The 26,600-nt window shown below is 49.2% G+C and overlaps 1 protein-coding gene across 3 annotated transcripts in view; it reads left to right on the top strand.

The window, feature by feature from the left end:
- LOC147635528 (serine/threonine-protein kinase VIK-like) overlaps positions 1-26,600 on the top strand; it is a 141,601-nt gene that overhangs the window by 22,782 nt on the left and 92,219 nt on the right. For 2 of the 3 annotated variants that reach the window (XM_086802862.1, XM_086802861.1), the window contains exons 1-4: positions 1,748-1,984; positions 13,704-13,778; positions 14,007-14,054; positions 25,395-25,658. In XM_086802862.1, coding sequence (XP_086658988.1) covers positions 1,748-1,984; positions 13,704-13,778; positions 14,007-14,054; positions 25,395-25,658 — 624 coding nt within the window. Of the gene's footprint in view, positions 1-1,729; positions 1,985-13,703; positions 13,779-14,006; positions 14,055-25,394; positions 25,659-26,600 lie in introns of those variants that run through there. The other variant, XM_086802859.1, reaches the window with a different exon arrangement.

Here is a 26,600-nt window from a genome sequence, read left to right on the forward strand (position 1 = left end):
CATATGGAGCTATTAATAATAACTTTAGCCGCCCATTTTAGCTTGCTTTCTCTTGATCCCAGGGCTCCCTAACCTTGTCGGATTAGACCACTAATCTTATGGATTAGCACTAACTTGGGGATTAGACTACTAATCCCGAGGATTAGCACTAGGTACATACACCCCCCCCCCCCAAGGGTGCCCGGTCTTAGTGGGTGGCGATATTCTCTCCATGGCATTCCTCTTGTAGTATTCGCTATCAAAGGGGGTCTACTATCTCTAGCCTTGGAGGTAGGTAGCCTTGGCTGTAGAGTACCCCCCCCCCCCCTCCAGTGCTGCAGAGGAGGACGAGGGGTTGCAGTGCTCCAAAGCAATGGGTCTGGATCTTTGGCTTCCATGAACACACATGGTATATTGACGATTCTCCAGAGTTAGTTGTCGCCCTTCGTGGGAACTGTGGCTCTAGGAGAACATGCCCCTATCTCATCTATAGTGGGACCCCGACAAGTGGTTCTAGACAGACCTCACTCTTCCACCCCGGCACTCAAGATTTCCTTCTTTTTTTGAGTACTCAATCAAAGTGGGCAGGTGGATCCAGTTGGCTGGGTTTGAGGGAAAACCAGTCGCAGCACGGCATTGGAGCTCTCATGGCCTACCCCCCCCCCCCCTGTGGGCATCCTCTCTGACTATTGGGAGTGGCTCTGGTGCCTCTAGGATTGCCCAAAGGCACAACAGGTTTGGTGGCAGATCGTCCACCTCTTTACAACTGATCGTGGGACTGCTCAGGCCTTTACTTGGGGGGTGATCACGTGGACCATGGAGGTAGGTCTAGTCCTTATGAATGAGGAGGATGGCAATGGCATTGCCCATGAGCTTTCACAATTCAGGATCACAGCCATCATAGCTTTGTCCGGCTACGGTGCATCTGGACAGACATTATCCATACCCTTCGTGGACATTGGGATTAATTGGCAGGAGACTCCAACCGCATGCGGCAAGGCCGCGTGGCCTTCCTACGTACTTGGAGTAGTGGCCCATTCCTCAATAGCAGGGATTTGTGATAACACTTGGCATTACAGGCCCCTACCCCCCAACAGCATGTAGTGCCCCTCTGAGTGCGGCCATACATGGAGGGAGCACCCCCTTCTCTTTTTTGAGCATTTTTCCTCTATGGAGAGTTGTACCTCTACGGAGGACTGTAGTCCTCTACGGAGAGGATTGTACCTCTACGGAAAGAAGAAGTCCTCTACGGAAAAAAAGAAGTCCTCTACGGAGAGGATTGTACCTCTACGGAGCTTTGTAGTCCTCCACATGCTGATGTCTGTTTTTAACTAATAGAAGGATCTTTTTTGGGAAATAAGGAGGACATCTAACTGCCCCCAAAGCCACCTTTCTCCAACTGGCCTCTATCTCTTTGAAAAAAACAATGATGTGCTTACTACACATGAGCTTTATGACAGTTATATGTAGTTTTCACCCCTATCTGAGAGCATATCTGAACTACAGGGCATACAAGGGTACAACCATATTGAATTTGCTTTGCTGATGTCTTAATTTTATCAATAAATAACTTCTTGTTAGTCCCTTCGCCTATCATCTCTGAGACTCAAGTTTTTACAAATTTATGATGGATATGTAAAAAAAGCCTTCATACCTTGTTATTAATTGCAGAGACATGCTCATAGGTTTTATATATCAACAGTGAAGTCAGTTTGTAGAGTATTGATTTATTTCCTTTGGATACAAGCAGGCCTCCTTCAATGAAACTATGGCTGATCTATCACTTGCTCTTATAGACCATACATATCGGCTTCTCTATTTTTCCAGTAAAGGTGATACAGCAGCATTGAAACGTACACTTGAAGAAGGGGCTTCACCCAATGCTGCAGACTATGACAATAGAACAGCTCTACACCTTGCTGCTAGTGAAGGACATTCTTCAATAGTGGAATTGTTGCTGGAGTACAAAGCTGACATTAATCCTGTAGACCGTTGGAATAGAACGGTGAGATGCATTTTTATGGCCTATCATATGCTTGCATTTTATATGTTGTTGTTTTAGATCTGTATTTGAGAATTACTATCATAAGAGAAACGAAGCTTAAACTTTACTGTAGTGTGCTCTCTTTATGTTTTTCAAGTAGAAAGTTTTTTATGGAGTCTAAAGTTGGTCCAACTGCCAGAGGGAAGCAATATCTTGCTGATGCTTACGACCAAGGGAGAAAATTACTGATTTTTGTGAAATTAGACTGCACTTTGTAGCCTAAATTTGGATCCTAGCACCCCTAGTTAACAAAGTAATAGCTACCTCAGCTCTCCATTGCATAGGGAATCTAGTTGAACCAATAATGATGATATTTATGCAAATTACTGATAGGTCTTAGGCTAGACAATGTATCATATGCAAAAAGTGGGATTGGTTGAAGCATAATGAAGAGGAATCCATCTCTACCTATGTAGCAAAGTTTTGGAAGGTACTATTGGAGGTGATTCCCTTCATGAAAATTGATGAACAAGAAAAGAAGGGAAAGTTTGAGTCGGGTCTTCAACCCTATTTTCAACATGGGTTTGAATTCTTGCAAAATCGAACTTTGCAACTGTCACCATTTGGCCACCCGAATGGTTCACTCTTGCTTTCACACTATGTACATATTGGATTGGTGTCCATGGCTTATGGAATGTGCCTATGCATGTGATTGACACGTGTCATGCTGTATAGTTGGATAAGATATTCCGCTGGGACTTGATGTTATCGTGCGCGGAATATCTGGAGGACTTGGCTTTCCGCTGGGACTTGTGCCTTTGTGTACATGCCCGGAAACGCCTGGAGGACTTGGCTTTCCGCTGGGACTTGTGCCTTTGTGTACATGCCCGGAAACGCCTGGAGGATTGGCTTTCCACTGGGTCTGGTATCGCATATACTTGCCTGGAAACGCTTGGTCTTATATGGTTTCATGAACAGAAATTGCTCATGCCAATGCTGCATTGCATAGCATCTTTATGTGCTTGCCTGCAAATGAAATTGCATGCTGTTTTCATGCCTGCATGACCTGTGTGTAGTTCCGGACTAGGGGACGCCTGCCCGTGAACCGTGCGTGTGAAACTGTCTGCTGACATGGTTGTGTGGCATGTGCCCCATGTCTCTTCACCTGATTGGATCCCATTTCACTTACTTATTAAGAGAAATTCGTGTTTTCTCTTCATGAGGATTTTTGGAGGCTGAAAACTCTGTTTTTCCACCATTTTTTTCCATTTCCAAGCTCTCCATAGCTATACCCAACTTGCTAGGGTGTTTTCCAAGCTTCCAAGAGTGTTTCCAAGTGCTAATCACTCTCCTACTCACTCCTAATGACTGAAATTCAGCAAAACAGCTCTCCTTTTTGCTATAATTTTTGGTCTTTTTGCTGAAAACCTTAATTTCAGCCTTCCTTTCTCAAGTTGAACCATAGGGGAAGCTTTCCCAGGGTTCCCTTCATCCTCTTGAAGACTTTTGTCGCGAAGGATTGCGGCAAATCGAAGATATCAACACTTCTAAAGCTTCCAACGCGAAGGCTTCCACTTGCAACAACTTCTATGAAGACTAGTAAGCTAATTGGACAATGTGTTGTCATTACTTATTCAGTAGAAGGGCAGGACTCCTTGTTTAGCCGCCCTGTGTAGTATTTCTCTTGTCCTATGTGCTCTTGAAGATGTTGCTACCTTGAGTCTCGTGACTTCAAAGCCGGAGACAAATCTGTGAAGTTTGACACATATCATGGGGAATATGATGCATCAATGGCACTTGCTTTTATTACCCAGTTTGATATTGCTTTCAGTGAGTGAGGATTTCACTCAGAAATCCATGATCCGGCATGTAAGCATATTCATGAAAGGCACTGCTTCCCATTGGTGGCTCACGGAGAAGCTCTCACCGAATCCTGTTAGATCATGGGAAGAGTTCAAGGAGAGGTTCTATGCTCAATTCTTGCCTCCCAATGCATTGAATAAGATAACAATGAAGTGGGATTGGGTAAAGCAAAATGAGGGGGAATCGGTAAATGCATATGTACAAAAGTTTTGGAAAGTGCTCTTGGAGGTGTCTCCATTTATGCATGTCACCGAGGCGGAAAGGAAGAGAAGGTTTCAATCGGGATTACAACCCGTGTACAAAGCGGGATTACAAATGTATCCTGGTCATACCTTACACCAATTAATCGCAACCGCCACCGCCACCCAGCAATTGGAACTCAAATTGAGTCGATCCAATAAGGCTAAACCCTCATTTCAAGGCAAAGAGAGGGCTGTCCAAAACCTGCAAAATGATGGACAGCCACCTAAAAGGGACCAAAACCAAGCCAAATCAAGTCCAAAAGCTGAAAATAAGTTTGCTAAAAAGCGCCCTTATAAGCCGGAAAACTTTGGTCTTAGTGCTGAGAAGAAGGAGCAATATATGCGTGAAGGCAAATGCTTTACTTGTGGCAGCACTGAGCACATGGCAAGAGCATGCCCAAATAAGAAGAACAAAGCTGAAAATGCTAATGTATCGAAGCCTAATGTGCATATGGTTCCGGATGTGCAGGGCAACACTTCACATGATAGCAAAGATAGGGTTGTATGCAAAGCTTGGGGACAACTCAAAGATCAGCCCGCTTTGTTCATGTTTGATGATTGTGCATCTGAAAATTTCATATCCGCTTAGATGGCAGCTACTTTGGGTATTGAAGTGGAGGACATGGGTCCTCAAATTGAAGCAGGGGCTGCCTTTGTTGGTAGAGAAGTGCAGGTCATGCCTATTTTTGGCAAGTTGCGCATACACATTCAAGGCTATGTGGATCATGAGGATTTTCTTGTGGCGCCTTTGAATGGCTGTGATGTATTGCTTGGAAAGCCTTGGCATACACGTATTGATCCGTGCAAGGCTTACAAGACTAACAGGATCACCTTCCTGCATAAAGGCCGAGAACATGTGTTTGATGCTGGTGAAGAGGGTGATACCATTCCCCTTGTATCTCATGTACAAATTAAGAAAGTAATGAAAAAGAGTGTTTTTGCGTACTTGATTTTTGTACGAGATCATGTTGAGGAAAATAATGTACATGTAAACACTCTTAGTAATGATAGGCTGAAATTTTTGCAAGAGCACAATGATTGTTTTCCTGATGAGTTACCAAATGAGTTGCCACCTATACGATCGGGAGATCATCGCATTGATCTTGTGCCGGGTAGCTCACCACCTAATCGGCCAGCGTATCGTGTAAGTGCATCCCAAAAAGAGGAGATCATGAAGCAAGTGAATGAGCTTCTTGAGAAGGGTTTGGTTCAGCCAAGCTCTTCCCCATATTGTTCACCCGTCCTCTTAGTTCAAAAGAAGGATGGATCCTTTCGTATGTGTGTGGATTATAGAGCTTTGAATAAGCTTACCATCAAGAATCGGTTTCCGATTCCACGCATAGACGACATCCTTGACAAGTTGGATGGATCGGCATGCTTTAGCCGAATTGATCTCAAGAGTGGATACCATCAAGTGCGTGTAGTGCCTCAAGATGTACACAAAACTGCTTTCAGGACAGCATTTGGGCTTTATGAGTATCTTGTTATGCCTTTTTGGTCTTACAAATGCCCCGGCTACATTCAATAGAATGATGGATTGCATATTCCCTGGGTACAGGAAATTTACAAGTGTCTTCTTTGATGACATCCTAGTCTTCTCGAAGACCGAAGAAGAGCATAAAGCTCATTTGGCTATTGTTTTTGAAGAGCTCAATAAGCATAAACTCTTCATAAATGCAAAGAAGAGTGAGTTCTTCTTGTCAGAGATACATTATCTTGGGCATATTGTGTCCAAAGATGGAGTGCGGATGGATCTTGCAAAGATTGATGCAATTCGGAATTGGCCCGAATTGAGTTCGGTGCATGAGATCCGTAGTTTTCTTGCATTATGCTTTTACTATCGCAGTTTTCTTGCATTATGCTTTTACTATCGCAGGTTCATTCGGCACTTTGCTGCTCTCCTTTGCATGATTTGACAAAGAAGAAGGCCGTGTTCAAATGGACTAATGTAGAGAGAGATGCATTCCTCAAATTGAAAGATGCAACTACTCATGGTCCAGTGTTGATCGTTCCGGATTTGCAAAAGCCTTTTTGTGTGGAATGTGATGAATCTGGAAATTGCATAGGGACTGTCCTTAATCAAGAGGGACATGCCGTGGCTTATGAGAGTCGTAGATTGCATGATGCAGAGCTATCTCTTGGCATTTATGAGAAAAGCTCTTGGCTGTAATTCATGCACTTACTATATGGAAACATTACCTTCTTGGGGCTGATTTCACTGTGAAGACAGATCACCAGAGTTTGAGGTATTTTCTTACTCAAACTACGTTGTCAGAGAAGCATATGAGGATGGCCAATTTCCTCTCTATGTTTCATTTCCAGATCTTGCACACCCCGGGAAAGAAGAATGTAGTGGCCGATGCATTGTCACGAAAGCCGTATGTAGCAGCTATCTCGGTTGCCTCTCATGGGGACTTGTCTACCATGCGTGATTTGTATCATACGGATGCTGATTTTGCCACTATTTGGGCTGATTTGATGGCTGGTCATGCACATGCCTCATATGTGATCAAAGAGGGTTACGCACATGCCTCATGAAAGATAATTGCCTATGTGTGGTGTTTGACATGAGGCAAACGGTTTTGGATGAGTGCCATGCTCCTCCATATGTTGGTCATAGAGGCATAATGCCTACTACACACATGATTGAGCGGTATTTCTTTTGGCCAGGTATGCGGAAGGACATAGAGGCACATGTACGTGCATGTATCACCTGTCAAAAGGTCAAATTTGATGGGCAAAAGGCACCAGGTTTGTGTCAGCCATTGCCTATTCCCACGACGCAGCCATGGGAAAGTATTACAATGGATTTCATTATGGACTTGCCACGTACCCAACAGGGTAATGATGCAATTTGGACAATTGTGGACAGGTTTAGCAAGCAAGCTCATTTCTTGCCGGTCAAAAAGACCATCAAAGCTGAGCATATGGTTAAAATGTATCTTGCACAAGTGTTCAAACATCATGGAATGCCGAAGTCCATTGTGGGGGATAGAGATCCCAGGACTACAAGTCTCTTTTGGCGGGCCTTATTTGATAATATGGGCACCAAATTGGACTTCTCATCAGCTTATCACCCTCAAAGGGATGGGCAAAGTGAGGCTGCAAATTCAGCCGTGTTGGATCTCTTCTTTCCCCCCCCCCCCCCCCCCCCCCCCCCCCGCCCCCCCCGAGAAAAGATCCTTTCAGTAGTTATATAAAAACGCCCGTAGGGCTACAAAAGATCCTCTCCTGCTCACAAGAAAAAGTGAACAAAGCAAGGCAGCCCGGGAGACTCTCCCTAGGTGCTGAAAAGTACAAGCATCAGTACAAAGAACTGAGAAGCTAGATCATACAATAGGAGGGGGAAAAAGCCAAACAGGTGGCCTGTAATGCCAACGGGGGGATCTCGCGTGTAGGGTATAGAAGGGGCCACTGCGCCAGGTGGTGTGAAAGGCTTGGCGCCGCAAGATCGCCTCATCCGCCCCGGATGCGGTCATACTGTCCTCGCAGGGTGTGGATCAACCCCTGCCGAATCCCCCGTACAGTCTCTGCTGATGGCTCCAGTCTCCCCTCAAAGGCCCTGAAACATCGGGCCCTCCTCCAGATGAACCAGATGGTGAGGCTGCTGAGGAGCACCCATTGTAAATCCCTCTCCTGTGTCCAGCTGGCGGATGAGAAATCCGGTGAGACGGAACAAGGCGAGGCTGGCCCCTAATGAATCTGATGGCTTGACTGTCCTGCTCCATCTCATAGCCCATAGCAGGCCCTGACGAAGTCGACCAAGCAGCGGCACCCCACGTAAACATACCCTCTGGAGAGAGGGGAGTCAGAATACGCAGCATCCGCAGCCAAATCTGCTGTGCCTGAGGGCAATCCCATAGGCAATGTCTCTGTGTCTCCATAGGGTGGCCGCATCGGACGCAGGCCGCCGGAAGACCGCTGTAGACAAGCCAGGTGCCAACTGCTGAGCCCCTGTGGGCGACCAGGCACACTGGAAAGTCGAGATCCTGTGGGCCTGTCGACTAGCCCAGAGCCGGGCCCAAAAATCCTCCAGGAACTCCTGTGAGAGTCCCTGTAGCCGCTAGTGCCCCGCTGCAGCTGGAGAGACCATCCTCCTCGCCGTCAAAATATGCCGCCCCAGCCGAACAGTATACTGGAAAAAGGTGATCTCTGTGGCCTCGAGGGATGCATAAGGATCATGCCACTCGTACTCCCCAGGGTCCCACTATAGCCGGGCCAAGGGGCGCGCTGCATATGCCCATATGCGCCAATCCGGGAGCACATCTGCAGGGTCTGGGTTAATATGCCACTTCTGAGAAGCGGCGGCCACTACTCGTATCCTCTGAAAGGTGCACTCTGCAACCAAAGGCGACTCCACCTCCACTCTCTGAAGTCTGCCCTCATCCTGAATCTCATAGTAGAGGCATCTGCCATCCTCAGTGCAAGCTCTGACAGCAATCAGGATCTCCAACTGTGTAAAGGCTCCCATCCACCGTGGGGCCACTAGCTCGATAGGCGTGAACCACTCCTCTGTGAGAGTGCCTCCTGAATGTCATCCCTCATAATCAACACCCCTCTGAAGTGACTCAGCCTCTCCACTTGGATCTCCTCTGGGAGACTGCAAAAGACCTGCCAGTCTCCAAAACTGCGTGCTGGGCCTGCCGCCAAAGGTCCCCAGGCTAGACGAGGCCGAAAACCCAGCATATGACCCTGCTCTGTGCGAACCGCTGGGCTCCAGATGAGCGGCTGTCTGGCCTGCTCGTCAACACAAGGAGGTCGCTGAGAGCCCCCGGTCTTAGCAGCTCCCAAGCTCTCAGGATGCTCAAAGCAAATCTGTCCTCCTCATCTCTATGAAGATCCATCGAATCTCTGGTGCCCAAGTGCCCCCTGCTGGGGGAGCCCGAGCCTGCAGCCGCTGCAAGAGAAGCTCTTTCCAAGGCTCAGCGCGCCTGGAAGCAGCCCCCGAACAATAAGCTTCCCCAATAAGACTCTACTCTGATCGACTGGATCTATAATGCCCAAGCCTCCCTGAGCCAGCGGAAGTGTAATAACTGCCCATGCAACCTTTGCCCGGGCTGGCTGACCGTCCCGCCCAGACCAAAGAAAGTTCCTGATCAGCCTCTGCACCTGGCTGATGCAAGAGCTCGAGAAGATCCAGCAAGATGTAATGTACCACATGGTCGCTAACAGCACCTGATTTGCCACCACCACCCTCCCAGCCAAGGATAGTCGAGCTGTACTCCAACACAAAAGCTTCTTCCGAATGCTCAGAAGAAGCGGGGCAATCTGCTGCTCAGGTGACAAATCTAGTCCAATCTGGCATCCCAAATACCGCACTGTTGTGCCAGGAGGAATCCATCTAAAACCGGGGTCCGGGCTCCATGCCGGAGTGGGAGCGCTACTGATCCAAAAGGCCACTGTCTTGCACCAATTGATCAATGCTCTCGAAGCTGCACTAAAAACCTGGAGCGACTGCTCTGTCCGAAGAAGATTGGCCTCTTGGCCATGCAAAAATAAGCCCGTGTCGTCTACAAACTCAACATCGAGCAAGTCCTCCCCCCGGACTGGGAGCTGGAGTCCTCTCAAACCAACCTCCTCTGCCGTCAAATACATGCTCATAGCCTCCGCAAAGAAGAGAAAAAGAAAAGGGGCGAGGGGACACCCCTGACGGACTGATCTAGTCAGCTCAAAACTCGGCCCCCGTCCTCCTGCAATCAACACCTGGCTACGAGCTGTGGAATACAGAGCCGCCACCCCTCTAATCCAACCTGGCTCAAAGCCGAGGCGAAGCATAGTGCCCGCTAAGAAACCCCAATCAACTCTATCGTATGGCTTCTCAAAATCGAGAAGCATCACGACCAAGACCTCACCAAGAAATCTAGCTCGGGCCGTCGCCTCCCAGAAGGTGAAGATGTTGTCAAGGATACTGCGCTCCTTGACGAACCCTGTCTGGGTAGCATGAATCAACTCCCCCAGGAAGGGCTGGATCCTCAAACTCAAGGCCTTTGCTAAGACCTTGTAGACAGTATTGAGGATCGTAATAGGTCTCCAATGCCGAATATCATCTGATACTCCCTCCCCCTTGGGGATAAGAAAGATCAAGCCCCCTGAAAAGCTCTGTGGCATCACCCCAGTGTCCAAAACATATTGAAAGCCCCTGCGGAGGCCTGGCCCCAAAAGGTCCCAATAGCGCATAAAAAAGGCCGGCATCAGTCCGTCCTCCCCTGGGCAACTATGTCGCGGCAGGACCCTCAAGGCCTCAGCAAGCTCAACCTCTGAAAGAGGCGCACCAAGAACTGTACGCATACGATCTGAGTCTGTCTGCAAGCATCCCGATCCTCGGTGGCTGGCTCCGCTGAAAGCAGGTCTCTATAGAATCCAGTGGCAATGGCTCTGATCTCCCCAGGCTCAGTAGCTATCGATCCATCCGGCCTCCCAAGCTGACGGACTCCTGCTCGAGCATGGCGGGGTCCAGTCATCTCAAAAAACTCCCCAGTCACTCTATCACCAAGCTGCGTCCACTGAGAGGCCTGGCGACGATAGTAAAACTCATGTCTCTGCTCCTCTGCCTCTCTAACCTCCTGGCGTGCCTGGCTCAGCTGGGATGCCACCCACTCACATGCAGGCTGCTGCTCCTGAAGGCGCTGAAGCGAAGCAAGGCTGCGTCTCAGCTGATGCTCCCGCTCGCGAATCTCTCCCAGCCGTGTCAAAGTTGCAGCGTGCAGAAAAGAGCTAAGCTCGATGAGTCCCTGGGCACACTGGCCTACTGCATCCTGGTCAGAGCACTGACTATCATGCCAGATCCTCTCAATGTCCTCAGCGAGACTAGGATCTGTAAGTACCCTCTCTGGGATCCTCAACTGCAAGCTGGGCTCCCATGTCCTCTCCTCCAATGTCAAGATAACTGGCGCATGATCTGAAAATGAGGTGCCAGCGAGAATGCCGACGGAACCCCCTCGCTTCCCTAACCAGTCGCCCACATAAAAGCGATCAATCCGTGATAGATTAGTCCCTCCCTGCCGGCGATCCGACCGAGAGTAAGGATTAGGCTTAATTAGGTAGATGTTTTGCTTGTAGGAGAGCTTGATCCATGGATTTCAACATTGATCTCTTCACCTCTCCTTCCTTTCTCACTCACCCCCTCTAGGACTTGGCCATGTTTCCAACATCATGCACACTATTTTCATTGCTCTTCCCGATTTACCATGCAAATAACAAAGGGCACTTCATCTAGCTACAGCTACAGTTTCCCCCCGGTAATAAGAATTCACCGTCTTGGTGAATAAGCATGCAACTATTACATAAGTGATCCATTCATGTGCATAACCACCTAAACATCCACTAACCCAATACAAAGATAACGATGGTCAACAGTATAAGCATGAGAGAGGAATGGAGTCATGCTTGCGTACTCATGGTATACCAAGCCATCTTCTCCCTAATGCACCAAGGGTGGGTCTAACCCTCTGTCCCCTTGGCTCCTAATCTAATGTAGAGGGGTAGGTTGCCCATGGTATGCACATGTGAAATCACAAGGTGTGTGTGAGTTATCCCACATGAGGGGATTGTAATGCCTACGGGCTTTTTGTATAAAAGGGGTTTTCCCTACTCTTGAAGGCATTATTCACAATCATTTGTTCAATTTCTCTTGTTAGTGGGCATTCAAGTCAGCTACATTTAGTAGTGCTGATTTTTGGGAATCTTGCTTAGGAGGGGGCCGAGTTTCCATGTCACAAATCACAAGCGAAAATTCTTGTAAATTCTCATACTCGTATATGGGTTTGATGGTTGTGTGGTTGGATGTAATTCCAGAGTCAACAATCTTATGCTTGAGAAGGTTGTAGGAGCCACAAAGTGTGTGGTGTAGTAGGCTAGGAGCCAAGGGGTTGGAGGGTTAGACCTGCCCTTGGTGCAGTAGGGAAAAGATGGCTTGTTAGTACGATTACTCAAGCATGACTCCACCTTCTCTTGCTCACGTGATTGATGATGGCTATTTTTTGTTTCTTGGATTGTGGTAGTTCATGGTTATACACATGTATGGGAGTTATGTGCTAGTTTTCATGTTTATTCACCAGGATGGTGAACTCTTAACATCTGGGGGGGGTAGGTTGCCCATGGTATGCAGATGTGAAATCACAAGGTGTGTGAGTTATCCTACGGGAGGATATTGTAATGCATATGGGCTTTTTGTATAAAAGGGGTTTTCCCTACTCTTGAAGGCATTATACACAATCCATTTGTTTGATCAATTTCTCTTGTATTTGGGCATTCAAGTCAGCTACACTAATGCACCACGCATCACTTGGTTCCTACAACTTTCTCATAAATAAATGCTTGATTTTGGAGTAAAAGCCCATCCACATAACCAGAAAAACATTATACACATGGACATATTTCAGAGCATCCAACTAGATCGGATGCAGCAACGCCACATAGCATTCTTGCACCTGCGCCCTTCTTCATTGGAGGAGAACTTGGACTTCTTTGGAAGTATAAACCCCTAGTGTGACTCTTCTCTCTCCCTCCCTCCTCCTTTTGTTCTTAAGGTTTTTCGACCTAGTACGAGGAATTTTTATAGCTTGATTTCTCTCTTAAGGGTTGTAGTATGCTTTATGGAGACATTTTCTTTTTTACTAATGGAATGATCTATTCTTGAAAGGGTAAAATTGATATTTACTCATAATCAAGTTATTAATGCACAAATCCCATTGGCTATTCATGTCTTAAAAACTTTCGCACATCCACAACCCATTACATTCATGCAATGTCCATGTCCAAAAACAAGTCACGCAGACATGGTCACTCCCACACAACAGGGAGAGTACAACACAAAACAAGTAAACCATTTATCAAAAAACAAACTCCCATCTTATAAAGCTTTACATGATATTTCTATACAGGAAATCCAAGCTTGCACTCCAACTTATGAATGTTGAACTAAAACTAAAAAGTCCTCTTATCTCAACTCAAAACGAACCTTTTTCTACTCCAAGTTACACAACTTAGGGTAAATGTGGGAGCTATATCATAGCCTTAATGACAAACTGAAACTTTCACACAACTTTGTGGTAAAAACAAATGATCCATCAATAGCCAAATTATAAGACATTACAACATTTCCGCTGAATTTTGCAAAGAAACTAGTCCTATTAGGTTGCAAAGATACTCACAAGTTACCATAGCTGTTTTTTGCATCAGCCCCACTGTGACTTCCCGCATACATGAAAAGAGATCCTAAGTGCTTCAAAGTGACCTAGAAAAACACATAAATATAAAAACAAGCATTCATAAAAATTCATAAAAATTATTGTTCATACTCTGCTTGTACAAATAAATAGAATGTGGAAAAGAAAAAGGCAATACAACTAAAAATCAAATGGTAACATGCAAAACAAGAAAACTATAGATGCAGATCATCTCGGAATAATTGATCGCAATCCATGAGGATAACAAATGCGGTAGATGAACTCCATTGCCTCCACCATGTCCATTGAACATATTTTGGAGCAGTGTCTTTAAAAAAAGAAAAGTTAATTTTTCATCAACAATACTGATAATGAAACTATATAGTTTATGTGGGGAATGTTTCGCTAGTTTTGTGAATTTTCTGTATCATTATTGATTTTTGCTCCTGCAATGATCGTCAATGGCAGCCATTGGCAGATGCCCGCAAATATGGATTCACAGAAATATGTGAAATACTTGAGGCACATGGTGGAACAGAGGAGGTAATTTTCTTTTGGCACTCATGGACGTCATTGCAAGGTTGTAGAATTTTAATTTTTTACAAGTCACAATACCCAAATTACAATGTTTTTAGACGATATATAATTTTGCTTTTTGGTATGTTACTTTTTATCTTTATTTCCATTTGAGTAGTTTTCACATTGAAAGTGCACTCAAATTTCTTTCTTATCTTACTATGAAAAAGTCGCTCTTGTTTGATGTGGTTTTAGGTTGAGTACCTCGGTGACAGTTCTGAGCATGATCCACTCATTCAAAAGGTAATCTTATCCTCTTTTCAAGTAAAAATAGAATAGAGTCTGAATGCTTAACTTCTGGAACCCAGGGGAGTAATTGATTTTTTTTTTCCGAGAGAAGATCCTTTCATTAGTTATAAAAATAACGCCTACTGGGCTACAAAACCCCTCTCTTGCTCATAAGAAGGCAGAGCAGAGATGCAATCAAGGCAGCTAGGGAGACTCTCCCTAGGTGCAAAAAAGTGCAAATACAAGTACAAATAACTGAGAGGCTATATCATACAATAGGAGGGGGGAAAATCCAAACAGGTGTAGTGCCATCGGGGGTACCCGCGTGTAGAGTATAGAAGGGGCCGCTGCGCCAAGTGGTGTGGAAGGCTTGGCGCCGCAAGATCGCTCGATCCGAGTCGCCCCGGATGCGGTCATACTATCCTCGCAGGGTGTGAATTAACTCCTACCAGATACTCCGAACAGTCTCTGCTGGTGGCTCCACTCTCCCCTCAAAGGCCCTGAAACAACGGGCTCTCCAGGTGAACGGTGAGGCTACTGAGGAGCTCCCATCGTAGATCCCTCTCCTGTGTCCAACCGGCGGACGAGAAATCCGGTGAAGGAACAAGGCGAGGCTGGCCCCGAATGAATCTGATGGCCTGGCTGTCCTGCTCCGACTCGTATCCTAGAGTAGGCCCTGACGAAGTCGACCAAGCAGCGGGGCTACCAACGTATACATGTCCTCTGGAGAGAGGGGGGCCAAAATGCGCAGAATCCTCAGCCAAATCTGCTGCGCCTGTGGACAGTCCCATAGGCAATGTCGCTGTGTCTCCAATGGGTGGCCGCATCTGCTGATGCAGGCTGACGGAAGACCACTGTAGACAAGCCAGGTGCCAACTGCAGAGCCCCTGTGGGCAACCAGCCACTGGAAAGTCGAGATCCTGCCAATGCTCCGATGCAGCTGGAGAGACCATCCTCCTCGCAGTCAAAATATGCCTCCCCAGCCGAACAGTGTACTGGAAAGAGGTGATCTGCGCCAATCAGAGTCCACATCTGCAGGGTCTGGATCAATATGCCACTTCCGAGAAGCGGCGGCCACTACCCGTATCCTCTGAAAGATGCACTCTGCAACCAAAGGCGACTCCGCCTCCACTCTCTTACCATCCTCAGTGCAAGCTCTGACAGCAATCAGGATCTCCCAACTGTGTAAAGGCTCCCATCCACCGTGGGGCCGTTGGCTCGAAAGGCGTAAACCACTCCTCAGTGAGTGCCTCATGAATGTCATCCCTCATAATCAGCCCCCTCTGAAGTGACTCAGCCTCTTCGCCTGGAGCTCCTCCAAGAGGCTGCAAAAGGCCTGCCAATCTCCAAAACTGCGTGCTGGGCCTGCCGCCAATGGTCCCCAGGCTAGACGAGGCCGAGAACCCAGCATATGACCATGCTCTATGCGTATCGTGGGGCTCCAGATGAGCGGCTGTCTGGCTCGCTCCTCATCACAAGTGGGAGGTCTCTGAGAAAGCCCCGATCTCAGCAGCTCCCAAGCTCGCAGGATGCTCAAGGCAAATCTGTCCTCCCATCCTCTACTGAGGCCTGTCCTCCTCATCTCTATGAAGATCCACCGTATCTCTGGTGCCCAAGTGCCCCCTGTTGGGGGAGCTCTAGCCTGCAGCCGCTGAAAAAGAAGCTCCTTCCAAGGCTCAGTGCTTGCCTGGAAGCACTCCCCGAACAATAAGCTTCCCCAACAAGGCTCTACTCTGATTAGCTGGATCTATAATGCCCAAGCCCCCCTAGGCCAACGGAAGAGTGATAACTGCCCAAGAAACCTTAGCCCGGGCCGGCTGACCATCCCGCCCAGACCAAAGAAAGTTCCTGATCAGCCTCTGTACCTGGCTGATGCAAGAGCTCGAGAAGATCCAGCAAGACGTGATGTACCACATAGTCGCTAAAAGCACCTGATTTGTCACCACCACCCTCCCAGCCAAGGATAGCCGAGCTGTACTCCAATATAAAAGCTTCTTCCGAATGCTCAGAAGAAACGGGGCGATCTGCTGCTCAGGTGACAAATCAAGTCCAATCTGGCATCCCAGATACCGCACTGCTGTGCCAGGAGGAATCCATCTAAAACCCGGGTTTGGGCTCCATGATGGAGCGGGAGCGCTACTGATCCAAAAAGCCATCGTCTTGCGCCAATTGATCAATGCTTCCGAAGCCACACCAAAAACCTGTATAGCGACTGCTCTGCCCTCTGCAAATTGGCCTCTTGGCCATGTAGAAACAATCCTGTGTCATCAGCAAACTCAGAATCGAGCAGGTCCTCACCCCGGACTGGAAGCTGGAGTCCTCTCAAACCAACCTCCTCTGCTGTCAAATACATGCTCATAGCCTCTGCAAAGAAGAAAAAAAGGAACGGTGTGAGAGGGCATCCCTAAGACGGACTGATCTGGTCAACTCAAAACTCGGCCCCCGTCCTCCTGCCATCAACACCTGGCTACGAGCTGTGGAGTACAGAGCCGCCACTCCTCGAATCCAGTCTGGCTCAAAACCCAGGGGAAGCATAGTGCCCTCTAGGAAGCCCCAATCGACTCTATTGTATGCCTTCTCAAAATCGAGAAGCATCACAACCAAGTCCTCACCGAGAAATCTAGCTCGGGCCGTCGCCTCCCAAAAGGTGAAAATGTTGTCAAGGATACTACGCTCCTTGACGAATCCTGTCTGGGTAGCATGAATCAACTCCCCAAGGAAGGGCTGGATCCTCAAACTCAAGGCCTTTGCTAGGACCTTGTAGACAGTATTGAGGATCGTAATAGGCCTCCAATGCCAAATATCATCTGACACTCCCTCCCCCTTGGGGATAAGAAAGATCAAGCCCTCTGAAAAGGTCTGTGGCATCACCCCAGTGTCCAAAACATACTGAAAGCCCCTGCTGCGGAGGCCTGGCCCCAAAAGGTCCCAATAGTGCATAAAGAAGGCAGGCGTCAATCCGTCCTCCCCAGGGCAACTATGACGCAGAAGGACCCTCAAAGCCTCAACAAGCTCATCCTCTGAAAGGGGCTCACCCAAAACTGTGCGCATACGATCTGTGACCCTCCTCTGCACATGGGCCCACACAGTCTGTTTGCTGCAAGCATCACGTGCCTCCGTGGCTGGCTCCGCTGAAAGTAGGTCTCTATAGAACTCAGTGGCAATGGCTCTAATCTCCCCGGGCTCAGTGGCTAAAGACCCGTCTTGCCTCCTGAGCTGGCGTACTCTTGCTCGAGCATGGCGGGGTCCGGTGATCTCAAAAAACTCCCCAGTCACTCTATCACCAAGCTATGTCCACTGAGAGGCCTGGCGATGATAGTAGAACTCATGTCTCTGCTCGTCTGCCTCTCGAACCTCCTGTCGTGCCTGGCTCAGCTGGGACGCCACCCACTCACATGTAGGCAGCTGCTCCTGAAGATGCTGAAGCGAAGCAAGGCTACGTCTCAAGCGACGCTCCCGCTCTCAAGTCTCTCCCAGCCGTGTCAAGGCTATAGCGTGCAGAAAAGAGCTGAGCTCGATGAGTCCCTGGGCACATTGGCCTGCTGCATCCAGGTCAGAGCTCTGGCTATCATGCCATATCCTCTCAATGTCCTCAGAAAGACTGGGATCTGTAAGTATATCCTGTGGGATCCTCAACTGCAAGTTGGTCTCCCGTGTCCTCTCCTCCAATGTTAAAATAACTTGCGCATGGTCTGAAAAAGACGTGCCAGCGAGAATGCCAACGGAGCCACCACGCTCCCTGAACTTGTCGCCCACATAGAAGCGATCAATCCGTGATAGATTAGTCCCTCCCTGTCGTCGGCGATCCGACCGAGAAAAACTAAGACTGTATTGAGAACGAGAGAAAGCCTCATGCTACCATGCATCAGTGATCCGTAGTGTCATACAAAATCGCTCCCAAGCTGCAAGCTCCGTGCGGTGCACTGTAACATGACTGCCTCCCACCCTATCGGCCGGGTCCTCAAGCATGTTGAAGTCTCCCCCAACACACCAATGTGCGGCCTCAGGCAATGCATCTGTAACAAGGGTCCAGAACTCTGCCCTGGCAGCACTAGCATGGTTGGGCGCATAGACATTGAGCACACCAAAGTGCTCATCGTGCATCCTCAGAATAACATACTGTGCTCTACCAGGCACAATGACCCCGCGATCCACAATGGCCTGCCGCCATACATCCGCAATGACCATACATACTCGTCCCTGCCCACCCAAGGGGCCAAAATGTGTCCCATCTACCAAGCATCACCGACCCATATCTCCGAATCCTGCTCACTCAAATGGTGCTCCTGCATCATCAGAATATCAATACTGCCCCCAACCAGGCATCTATGAAGCTCCTCCCTCAAGCAACTACGATAACGTACATAGTGTGCGCCGCCAAGGCCCAGTACATTCCATGAGATGATCCTCATGGATGCTCTGCTGAGGTGGAGGCTGTCTCAGCCATACGGCGGGCCTTCGCAAGCGGCTTGGATGGAGAGTAATCCCCATCCGAGCGGCTACGAATCTGCCCACCCGGTGTGCTGCAAGAGTCTTGCACCAGGCGCCAGTGGCTGTGTCCCATAGCGACTGCCTCCCGCTCGGAGAGAGAAACCTCATGTATGCATACATAGCCAGGATCCCGTGCTAGGTCTGCCACTATGCGAACCACCAAATGTCGAATCCCGGAGGCATCCGCACTCCCGGTATCAAAGAAATGTGCCAACTACCAGAGTCGGCCTATCACATCTGTCATCTCCAAATCGCTCACATGGTGAGAAAACTCAACTGCCTGAGTCTTCAGCATACTAAGAGTGAGATCCAGAGTCCACTCCCGGTCGCTAGTGCCGCAAAGAGGGAAGGAGAAGGCCACCGCTGAATCAAGTGCCTCCTCCCCTCAAGCCGGAGGTATCACCACATGAACTGTGATGGGTGCTGGCTCATGGGGGCCCTCCGCTCCAAAAAGGCGTGTGAAGGAGTAGTCGAAAGCCTCCGAGCATTGTCTAGTGTCGAGACTACTCAGCCGACTGCGGACAGAGGATATCCGTGAAGCACGAATCGGCATGGTAGGTCTCCTCTGCGGTGCTTGAGCAAGGTCGGTGCTCAGTGTCCGCCGGACTGAGCGCCAGGGAACTGCCAGTGCCTCCCGAGGAGCTGAGGCGAGCGGAGGGGGGGGAGGGGAGGGAGAAGGGGGTGGGGAAGGAGCCGCTGAAAAAGCGGGAGCGGGAACGGGAGGAGGCGAAGGTGGAAGCGAGGCGGGAGGGGGGGATGGGGGAGGGGGGGTGAGGGCGAAGGGGGGGTGCTGGCATCTCCTGATCCTCAGCCTGCGATGGGGTCTCCTCCTGGAGGGGAGCAAAGCTGTTCGTCACTGGAACCCAGTGATGCTGAGGCTTTGACTGCTGCTGCGTCGGTCTCTCGGCATGCTGTTGTGGCTGTCTCCCTCTACGGCGCCTCTGTCCAGGCTGCCAATCCGAGGTCTCTGTGGGCTGAGCAAGTGTCCCGGAGGCTGCCTGCGGAGCCGCATCTGTGGGCGGGCCATCAGGGGGCTGCTGCTGCGGTGAAGGTCGGGGTCTCCTGCGAGGGCAGGCCTTGGCCAGGTGGCCGACCTGCCTGCATATAAAACACTGGTTCGGGAGCCCCGAAAACTCCACTCTCTGATCGATCCACCCCCCCCCCCCCCCCTATCCTTGGTAATTAAATGACCTTCAGAAGGGAGGAGATGTCAGGAACCAAAACTCTGACCGAAGGTAGGCCAGCTGCTCTAGCCACCACTGAAGCTGCTGTGGGGCCAGTCTCAAGCACCGAGCCCACCAATGATCATATCCTAGAAAGGAGCGGAAGGTACTCGCGGCGAAGTCCAGGAAAGCAAACTGTAACATGGAATAGGCGCTCTCCCTGCTCGGCCGCTGCTGGGTCGAAACCATGCTGCTAAGGTCTGAAGAAGGCCCGAGCGCCCCTGATGTCAAGGGGACTCATGGCTAGGACCTGGGCCACGCTCTGGGCTGTCTCGAACTCAATCTGGTAGTGTCCCCGGCCCAGTAATTGAACATCCAGGATCTTGCCCACATCTGCAAGAAGGCGGGCCTGGAGAAGATCCCGGATCTCCCCTCTGCTGGGGCGGGTGCCAACTATACGGCAGACGGTGGAATGTGCCTAGAGGCGTTCCACCTCTGCGGCGAGGCTCGCTTCCTCTTCTGGTGAAAGAGAAAGCCTGATGGGGGTATCCTCAGGGGCGGGCGAGGGGGCTGTGGAAGAGTCCCTCTGAGGTGGGGCGGGAGGAGCCTCCATCAGAGTTTGAAGCTGAGTCAAGGACGAAGCGATAAACGGGGGGTCCTGCAAGAGCCAAGCTGCAGGAGAAAAGGGAGCGGGGAGGGGAGGAGAGGGAAGGGCGGAAAAAAAACAAAGGGGAAGGGGCGGAAGACAGAGGGGGGCGAGGAAAAAAAAAAAAAAAGACAGCGCGCAAAGGGGGGGGGAGGGGCGGGGGAACGAAAGGAGGGGGGCAGCAGGGAACGAAAGGGGGGGCGGGGAAAGCGCGCAAGGGGGGGGAGGGCAGGGGCAGGCAGGGGGGCGGGACGCAGAGGAAGGGGGGGAGCAGGGGCGGGAATGAGACTAGGGCAGGCGGGCAGGGGGCGACGGGCGAGAAAAGGGAGGGTGGAGGGCGCGAGACACACAGGGGCACGGAGGGGGGGGGTGCGAGCAGGCGGGGAGAGGCTAAGTCACGAGGGCGGGGAGGGGGGGTGCGAGCAGGCGGCAGCTCGAGCAGGGTGAGGGGGCGAAGGCTTCAGCGAGCAGATTCAAAACATGGGAGTAATTGATTTTAATTTGGACCAAAATATTCTTTTATGATGAAATCAGAATGTAGCTTTGGGTAGCCTAGTCAAGACAGACAGACACCAAGGAAAATGATGGTAACAAGGATTAACCTATTTTGTATATAAACTTATATATATGCGTGTGTGTGTGTAGAAAAGAGACGCCTATCAAGTTTGAATAGACCATACAAAGTCATGGCTAGAAGCGGGACAAAAAATCCTCATTCGAGAATGTATGGTGAGCTCAACTCATCTTAGGTACAAAGGTGCCAAGAGAGTCCGATGAGAAAAAGATCTCTTGATCCCACTCCCTCATGAAAACAATGCGCTATATATATAAAAAGAAAAGAGACGTCTATTAAAGTATGTATAGACCATACAAAATCATGGCTTTAAAGCGGGAACAAAAAATCCTCAGTCAAGAATGTATGGTGATCTCAACTAATCTAGGGCACAAAGGTGCAAGAGAGTCTGATGAGAAAAAGATCTCTTAATCCCACTCCCTCATGAAAACAATGGGCTTTTTTGGATGGTCCTTGTATACGAGCCCAAGATTACTTGGCATTACAGACTCACCAGTGTGGCTCTTCCCCCTCCTCCAGCAAGATTCCTGCTCAGTTGTGTGAGACTGGACCAAGTTCAAGAGGCTTTCCTTAGAGACACAGGATGGCACCTCGTAGGGATCCGGGGCCGCGACCATCGACTCCCCCCCCCCCCCCCACACCAACCGATTGGTGGAACCCCCTTTACGATCCTCCCCCCTGGAGTGGGTTGGCACTTTCTTTCACTCACCATGATATCCCTCAAGTAGTCGTCGGTTGTGATGGGGGCATGCATTCATTTCCTTAGTTGGTCCCCAAGGCCGGCTAACCCTCTTTCATAGAGGACTGTAGTGGTGGATCCCTTTAGAGGGTGAGGATTTTTGGCTTTCATGATCACCAGTGGCACATTGATCCTCCTCCGGCCAAGGTGGCCCGCGACAGTTCCTAGCAGCTATGGTTTTTGGGAGAGCCGACCTCTGACTTGCATCACGAGTGGGACCCCGACGAGTGGGAATGGTAGGACCCCTTCAGCAAGGACAGCCTGACCACCCCCTTTTTTCATTACACGGCGAGGTTGGGTTGCAGGATCTAGATTTACAAGAGTGATGGCACCCCAGCATAACGCCAGAAGGTAAGGATGTCAAAATCAAAATTTTTCAATGTCGGGAAGGTGAGCTCGCACTGCTAATTTGTGCCCTATCCTCTGTCCTTCTTTTCCCGCCTGTCCCTTCCACCTCTGCCACAGTTGCTTGCGCCTCAACCCCAGCTGCCTGTTCTCTGTCCTTTCTGCTCCCGCCTACCCCTTCCGCCTGTGCCCGAGCCTCTCCCGCTTTACCTTTGCTGCCCGTGCCTGCCCCATTGTTGCCCGAGCTGCTCCTGCTTTGCCTCCCCCCATCTGCTCCCGCCTCTGCCCCCCTTCTTCTGCACCCGCCTTGTCCTCCCCCGTTCCCTTTTTATTTCAGCAGCATTTTTATTTGGAGGCCGCCCACAATTTCTCAATTGGCTTTATGGCTTCTATCTGCCACAGCCAATCTTTCGTCATCCCCACTGGTCGAGAGAATCATCAATTTTTCTCAAGATGAGCTCACCTCTCTTCAGCACGACATTGACATTGAGGTCCAGAGACCACCCTTGTTGCGAGAGTTTATGGTTCCCACCCCTTTCGTTCGCAGGCCCATGAATGGCTTCTAGCAGCTCTCCCTTTGGAGCTGATTGTGCACTTCCAGGAAATTCGTTTGCTTGGTCGAGGCTTCTTCTAGGTGGACTTTCATTCTTCAGAAGCTACTTCTCAAGTTTTGGCTGGCAGCCCCTTCCCCCTTGGCCCTAGGAAGATTTTCTTCTTTCAGTACCAAGTGGGCTTTGATCCAGTGGCGGAGGATCAGCGCCTTACCTCGGTCTCACTGCGGTTCCCTTATCTTCCTCGGTCCTATTGGAAGCTTTTAGCTTCCATAGGGGCATCCTTTGGCCAAGTTCTACAGGTACCAGTCCTTCCGAGGCCGCCACATTGGAGGTGGAGCTTCAGGGTGCCAGGTCACTCCTGGCTACGGTGGATATGCATCTTGCAGAGCTTCCCTCTCTTAGGGAGTAGGCTGCTCAGTTTCAGGCCGTGCAACAGACTCTGCAGTTATCTTTTGGGGGCCTCATGGCCACATGTGTTGCCGGTCCGAGCCAGAGTCACAATGCAGCTGCTAGTGGATCCCCTACAGGGCAGAATGGCTCTACCGCTCCTCCTCACACCTAAAACCTCTAGTTCGTCGAGGACGGTGAATCGATTAGTGGTGGGCGATCTATAGCCACCCTGGCTGCCCACTCTTGCGACCACCTTGGTCCTTCACTTTTGGACCAGACAAAAGTGCCAGCTACTTTGGACCGGTCCAGCTCATTGCATTGACACCTAGGCCAGCACACCACTTGCATTGTCGCTACAACGATGCACCACTTGTCTCTTATGGTCACTTGATGAACACCACGCTCCTCAGCAGTGACAGCAGGGCCACTTGATGGTCACCCTTGGACCAATCCAAAGGCCAAGCGGCATTGTACAAAGGGGTATGGGATTGTGTGATGGAGATCATTCTAGCAATACTAGTCTCATCTATTTTCACATTTTAGTGTTCTCACCACTCTCACTACTCTTGCTCCTCTATGTTCTTGTTCATTTGTGTTCTTGCTCATGTGTGTGTTCTTGTGCTAGCGGGCTATGCGTGTGACCCTTAGCTCACGTCTCTCCTAGCTTGTGACGACTCCTGAGGGCATACTGTCCTAGAAAGGACCCTGTGTTCATTGTGGTGTACACTGTCTTAGGCGTGCCCGGGCAAAGAGGTGTGCTACAATTGGAGGCCGTCACAATGTGTTCGTTGCAGCCACCCCACAAAGTCAGAGTGGCAATACCTTTGGGACTGCCCCAAAGCGCAACAGGTTTTTTTTTTCCCTAGAGAAGAGCTTCTATTAGGTGGAGATCGGTTATTGGTGTTAGCCCAACCTACCTGAGATGTGTAGGAGCTTCAGAGACAGTTTATCACTGCCTATGGGAATGTAGGGAAGCACAGAGGATTTGGACCATGATAGCACACCTATTTGGCAGGATGCCTACATATCTTTTGGTGCTATCATTTGGTTGACTTAGTCGGGCCCCCAGCTTAGGTATGAGGGGGATGACAGGAGTCACGTCATTTTGATCAAGCAAGGAGTTGCTCAGCAGCATTGCCTTCAGGATTTGCCAGATTTAGGATATGCCCCGCCGGCACAGAGATTGGACAGTGCATGGGAGTTTATTGCTAGTATTACAGCCGGCACATCTGGAAGGCTAGATGCACTGAGGCCATAGAGGGCACTATTGTCTTGGACACACAGTGTCTTTGCAAGATTTGGAGTGATATTATCCATAACCCTATGGTAACCTGGGCTAGAATCTAGGGATCTTCGAGGGCCGTAGAGAGAAAGCACGGCCAGTTTATGAGAGAGTGGGATCATGGTCTATTTTTCATTTCCACTCATATGGGACCTTGTTGGCAACAAAGGGCACGTGATTGGTTGAGATCTCCACCTAGTTTGGTTTGAAATCTCCCTTTTGTATATTCTTTCATACTTAAAAGTGCAACAGGTTTGGCAGAGGATCCTTCGCCTATTCACAACGATGTGGCTGGCACCTCGTATTATAACTTGGGGGACAGTAGCCTGGGTGAGTGAGGTTGGCCGTGCTTTCCCCCCTCCCCCCCCTCCACTGCTAAATATCCATTTGGGTTGGTATCATTCATACCCTCCGCGAGTAGTGGAGGAAGCTTCAGGGCAGGTCGGATTGCATGCATAGATGGCGAGAGGCTTTCGTGCGCACATGGTGCACATATCCCTTTCTCATTGATCCGGCCGGCAAGATTACTCGCCATTACAGACCGCCAGTGTGGCTGTTCCCCCCCCCCCCCCCCCCCCCCCTCCACTGCTAAATCCATCCAATCCATTTGGATTGGTATCATTCATACCCTCCGCGAGTAGTGGAGGAAGCTTCAGGGCAGGTCGGATTGCATGCATAGACGGCGAGAGGCTTTCGTGCGCACATGGTGCACATATCCCTGGATTCATGGGGTCCAGCAGTTCATTTGGTTGGTGGGTTCCTAGAAAGTAGTCTTACATTGGTATGGAAAGCCAGTAAGGGGCTTCAGGGAAGAACTTGTGCACTTTTATGAATGCTTTGGACTCTCTTTGAGTAGCGGCTTTCATGCTAGCTCTAGATTTTTAGCCAAGTTGGGCAAGAACTTAGGTTTTGAAAAATAAGAGTGGATACCACTTTTGCATTGCGAGAATTCACTCTACTGATAGAGTACTAGAGTACAGCATAACATTGCACGGAGTGTTTGGTTATAGCACTTAGCAAACAAAGTTCTGTAAAACATGAATTGGTTTATAACATCATGCTTGTGAATCTTTGATATTGAAGTGCGAAGTCATTTTGAATAAATCAAGATTGGTGGTATTAGATTTCCAGTAAAACAGAGGTACCTCAACATGTTTTATTTTATGTGCAGAAAGGTGATCTAATCAATGATAAGACAGCTCAAAAGCCAAGAAATGCTTGTGTGGACTACACTTATAATCTCCTGTACTGCGCTAGCAAAGGTGATGTGTTGGGGCTCAGCAAAGTTCTGCGGCAGGGAGCTTCTCCTGATGCTGCAGATTATGATCAGAGAACTGCTTTACACCTTGCTGCTAGTGAGGGACACATTAAGGTGGTTGAAGCACTGCTGAGTTACAAGGCCTCTGTCAACCCAACAGATCGCTGGGGTAGAACAGTAAGATATTAATCTTATTTGTTTGTCTGTTTGCTCTTATTGAAATGAGCTGGAATTTTTTATGAAATGTATTGAAATCTGGACTGTACAGTTTATATGTTTGCTACAGACAAGTATTCACATTCTTTGTTCACATACATTTTTTTATTTTTTATTTTTTATTTTTCAGAAAGGAGACTTCTATTAAGTATGAAAAAATTTTACAAAATGGAGATTTCACACCAAGCAAGGTGGAGATCTCAACCAATCAGAAGGAGCCCTATGCTGCCAATAGGGTCCCGAATGAGAGGATGTGAAAAAGATACCAATGTCCCACTCTCTCATAAACGGGCCACGCTTCCTCTCCTCAGCCCTCGAAGATCCCTGGATTCTGGCCCAGGTAGCCATAATGGTGTGAATAATATCACTCCAAATCCTGCAAAGACACTGAGAAACAAGAACAGGAGTACCCTCAATGGCCTCAGTGCATCTAGCCTTCTAGATATTCCAGGCTGAGATGCTAGCAATAATCTCCCAAGAGCTGTCTAACCTTTGTGCCGGAGGGACAAAGTGTGAAAGTGGCAAATCCTAAAGACAACACAGTCGAGCAACTCCTTGCCTAACCATAATGGCCAAGCTCCTGTCAGTCCCCTCGAATTTCAGTAGAGGCCCAGACTCTGTCAACCGAATGATATAACCAAAAGAAATGATAGCATCCCTCTTAATCCTACCAAAGAGGTGTGCAATTGCAGACCAAACCCTCTGTGCTTCCCTGCATTCCCATAAACAATGGTAAACTGACTCCGAAACTCCTGCACATCTAGGGCATGCTGGATAAGCACCAGTAATGACCTCCACTGATTGGTGGCCAGACCACCATGAAGAGAAACCTAGATAAAGGAGGAAATCTGTGGCATCCTATAAGAATGCCACAATCTCCGCCAAAAAACCCTTTGAATGTCA

The sequence above is a fragment of the Cibotium barometz genome, chromosome 9 (assembly GCF_041138505.1).
Source record: "Cibotium barometz isolate CiBa-2024 chromosome 9, ASM4113850v1, whole genome shotgun sequence".
Classification (NCBI taxonomy): domain Eukaryota; kingdom Viridiplantae; phylum Streptophyta; class Polypodiopsida; order Cyatheales; family Cibotiaceae; genus Cibotium; species Cibotium barometz.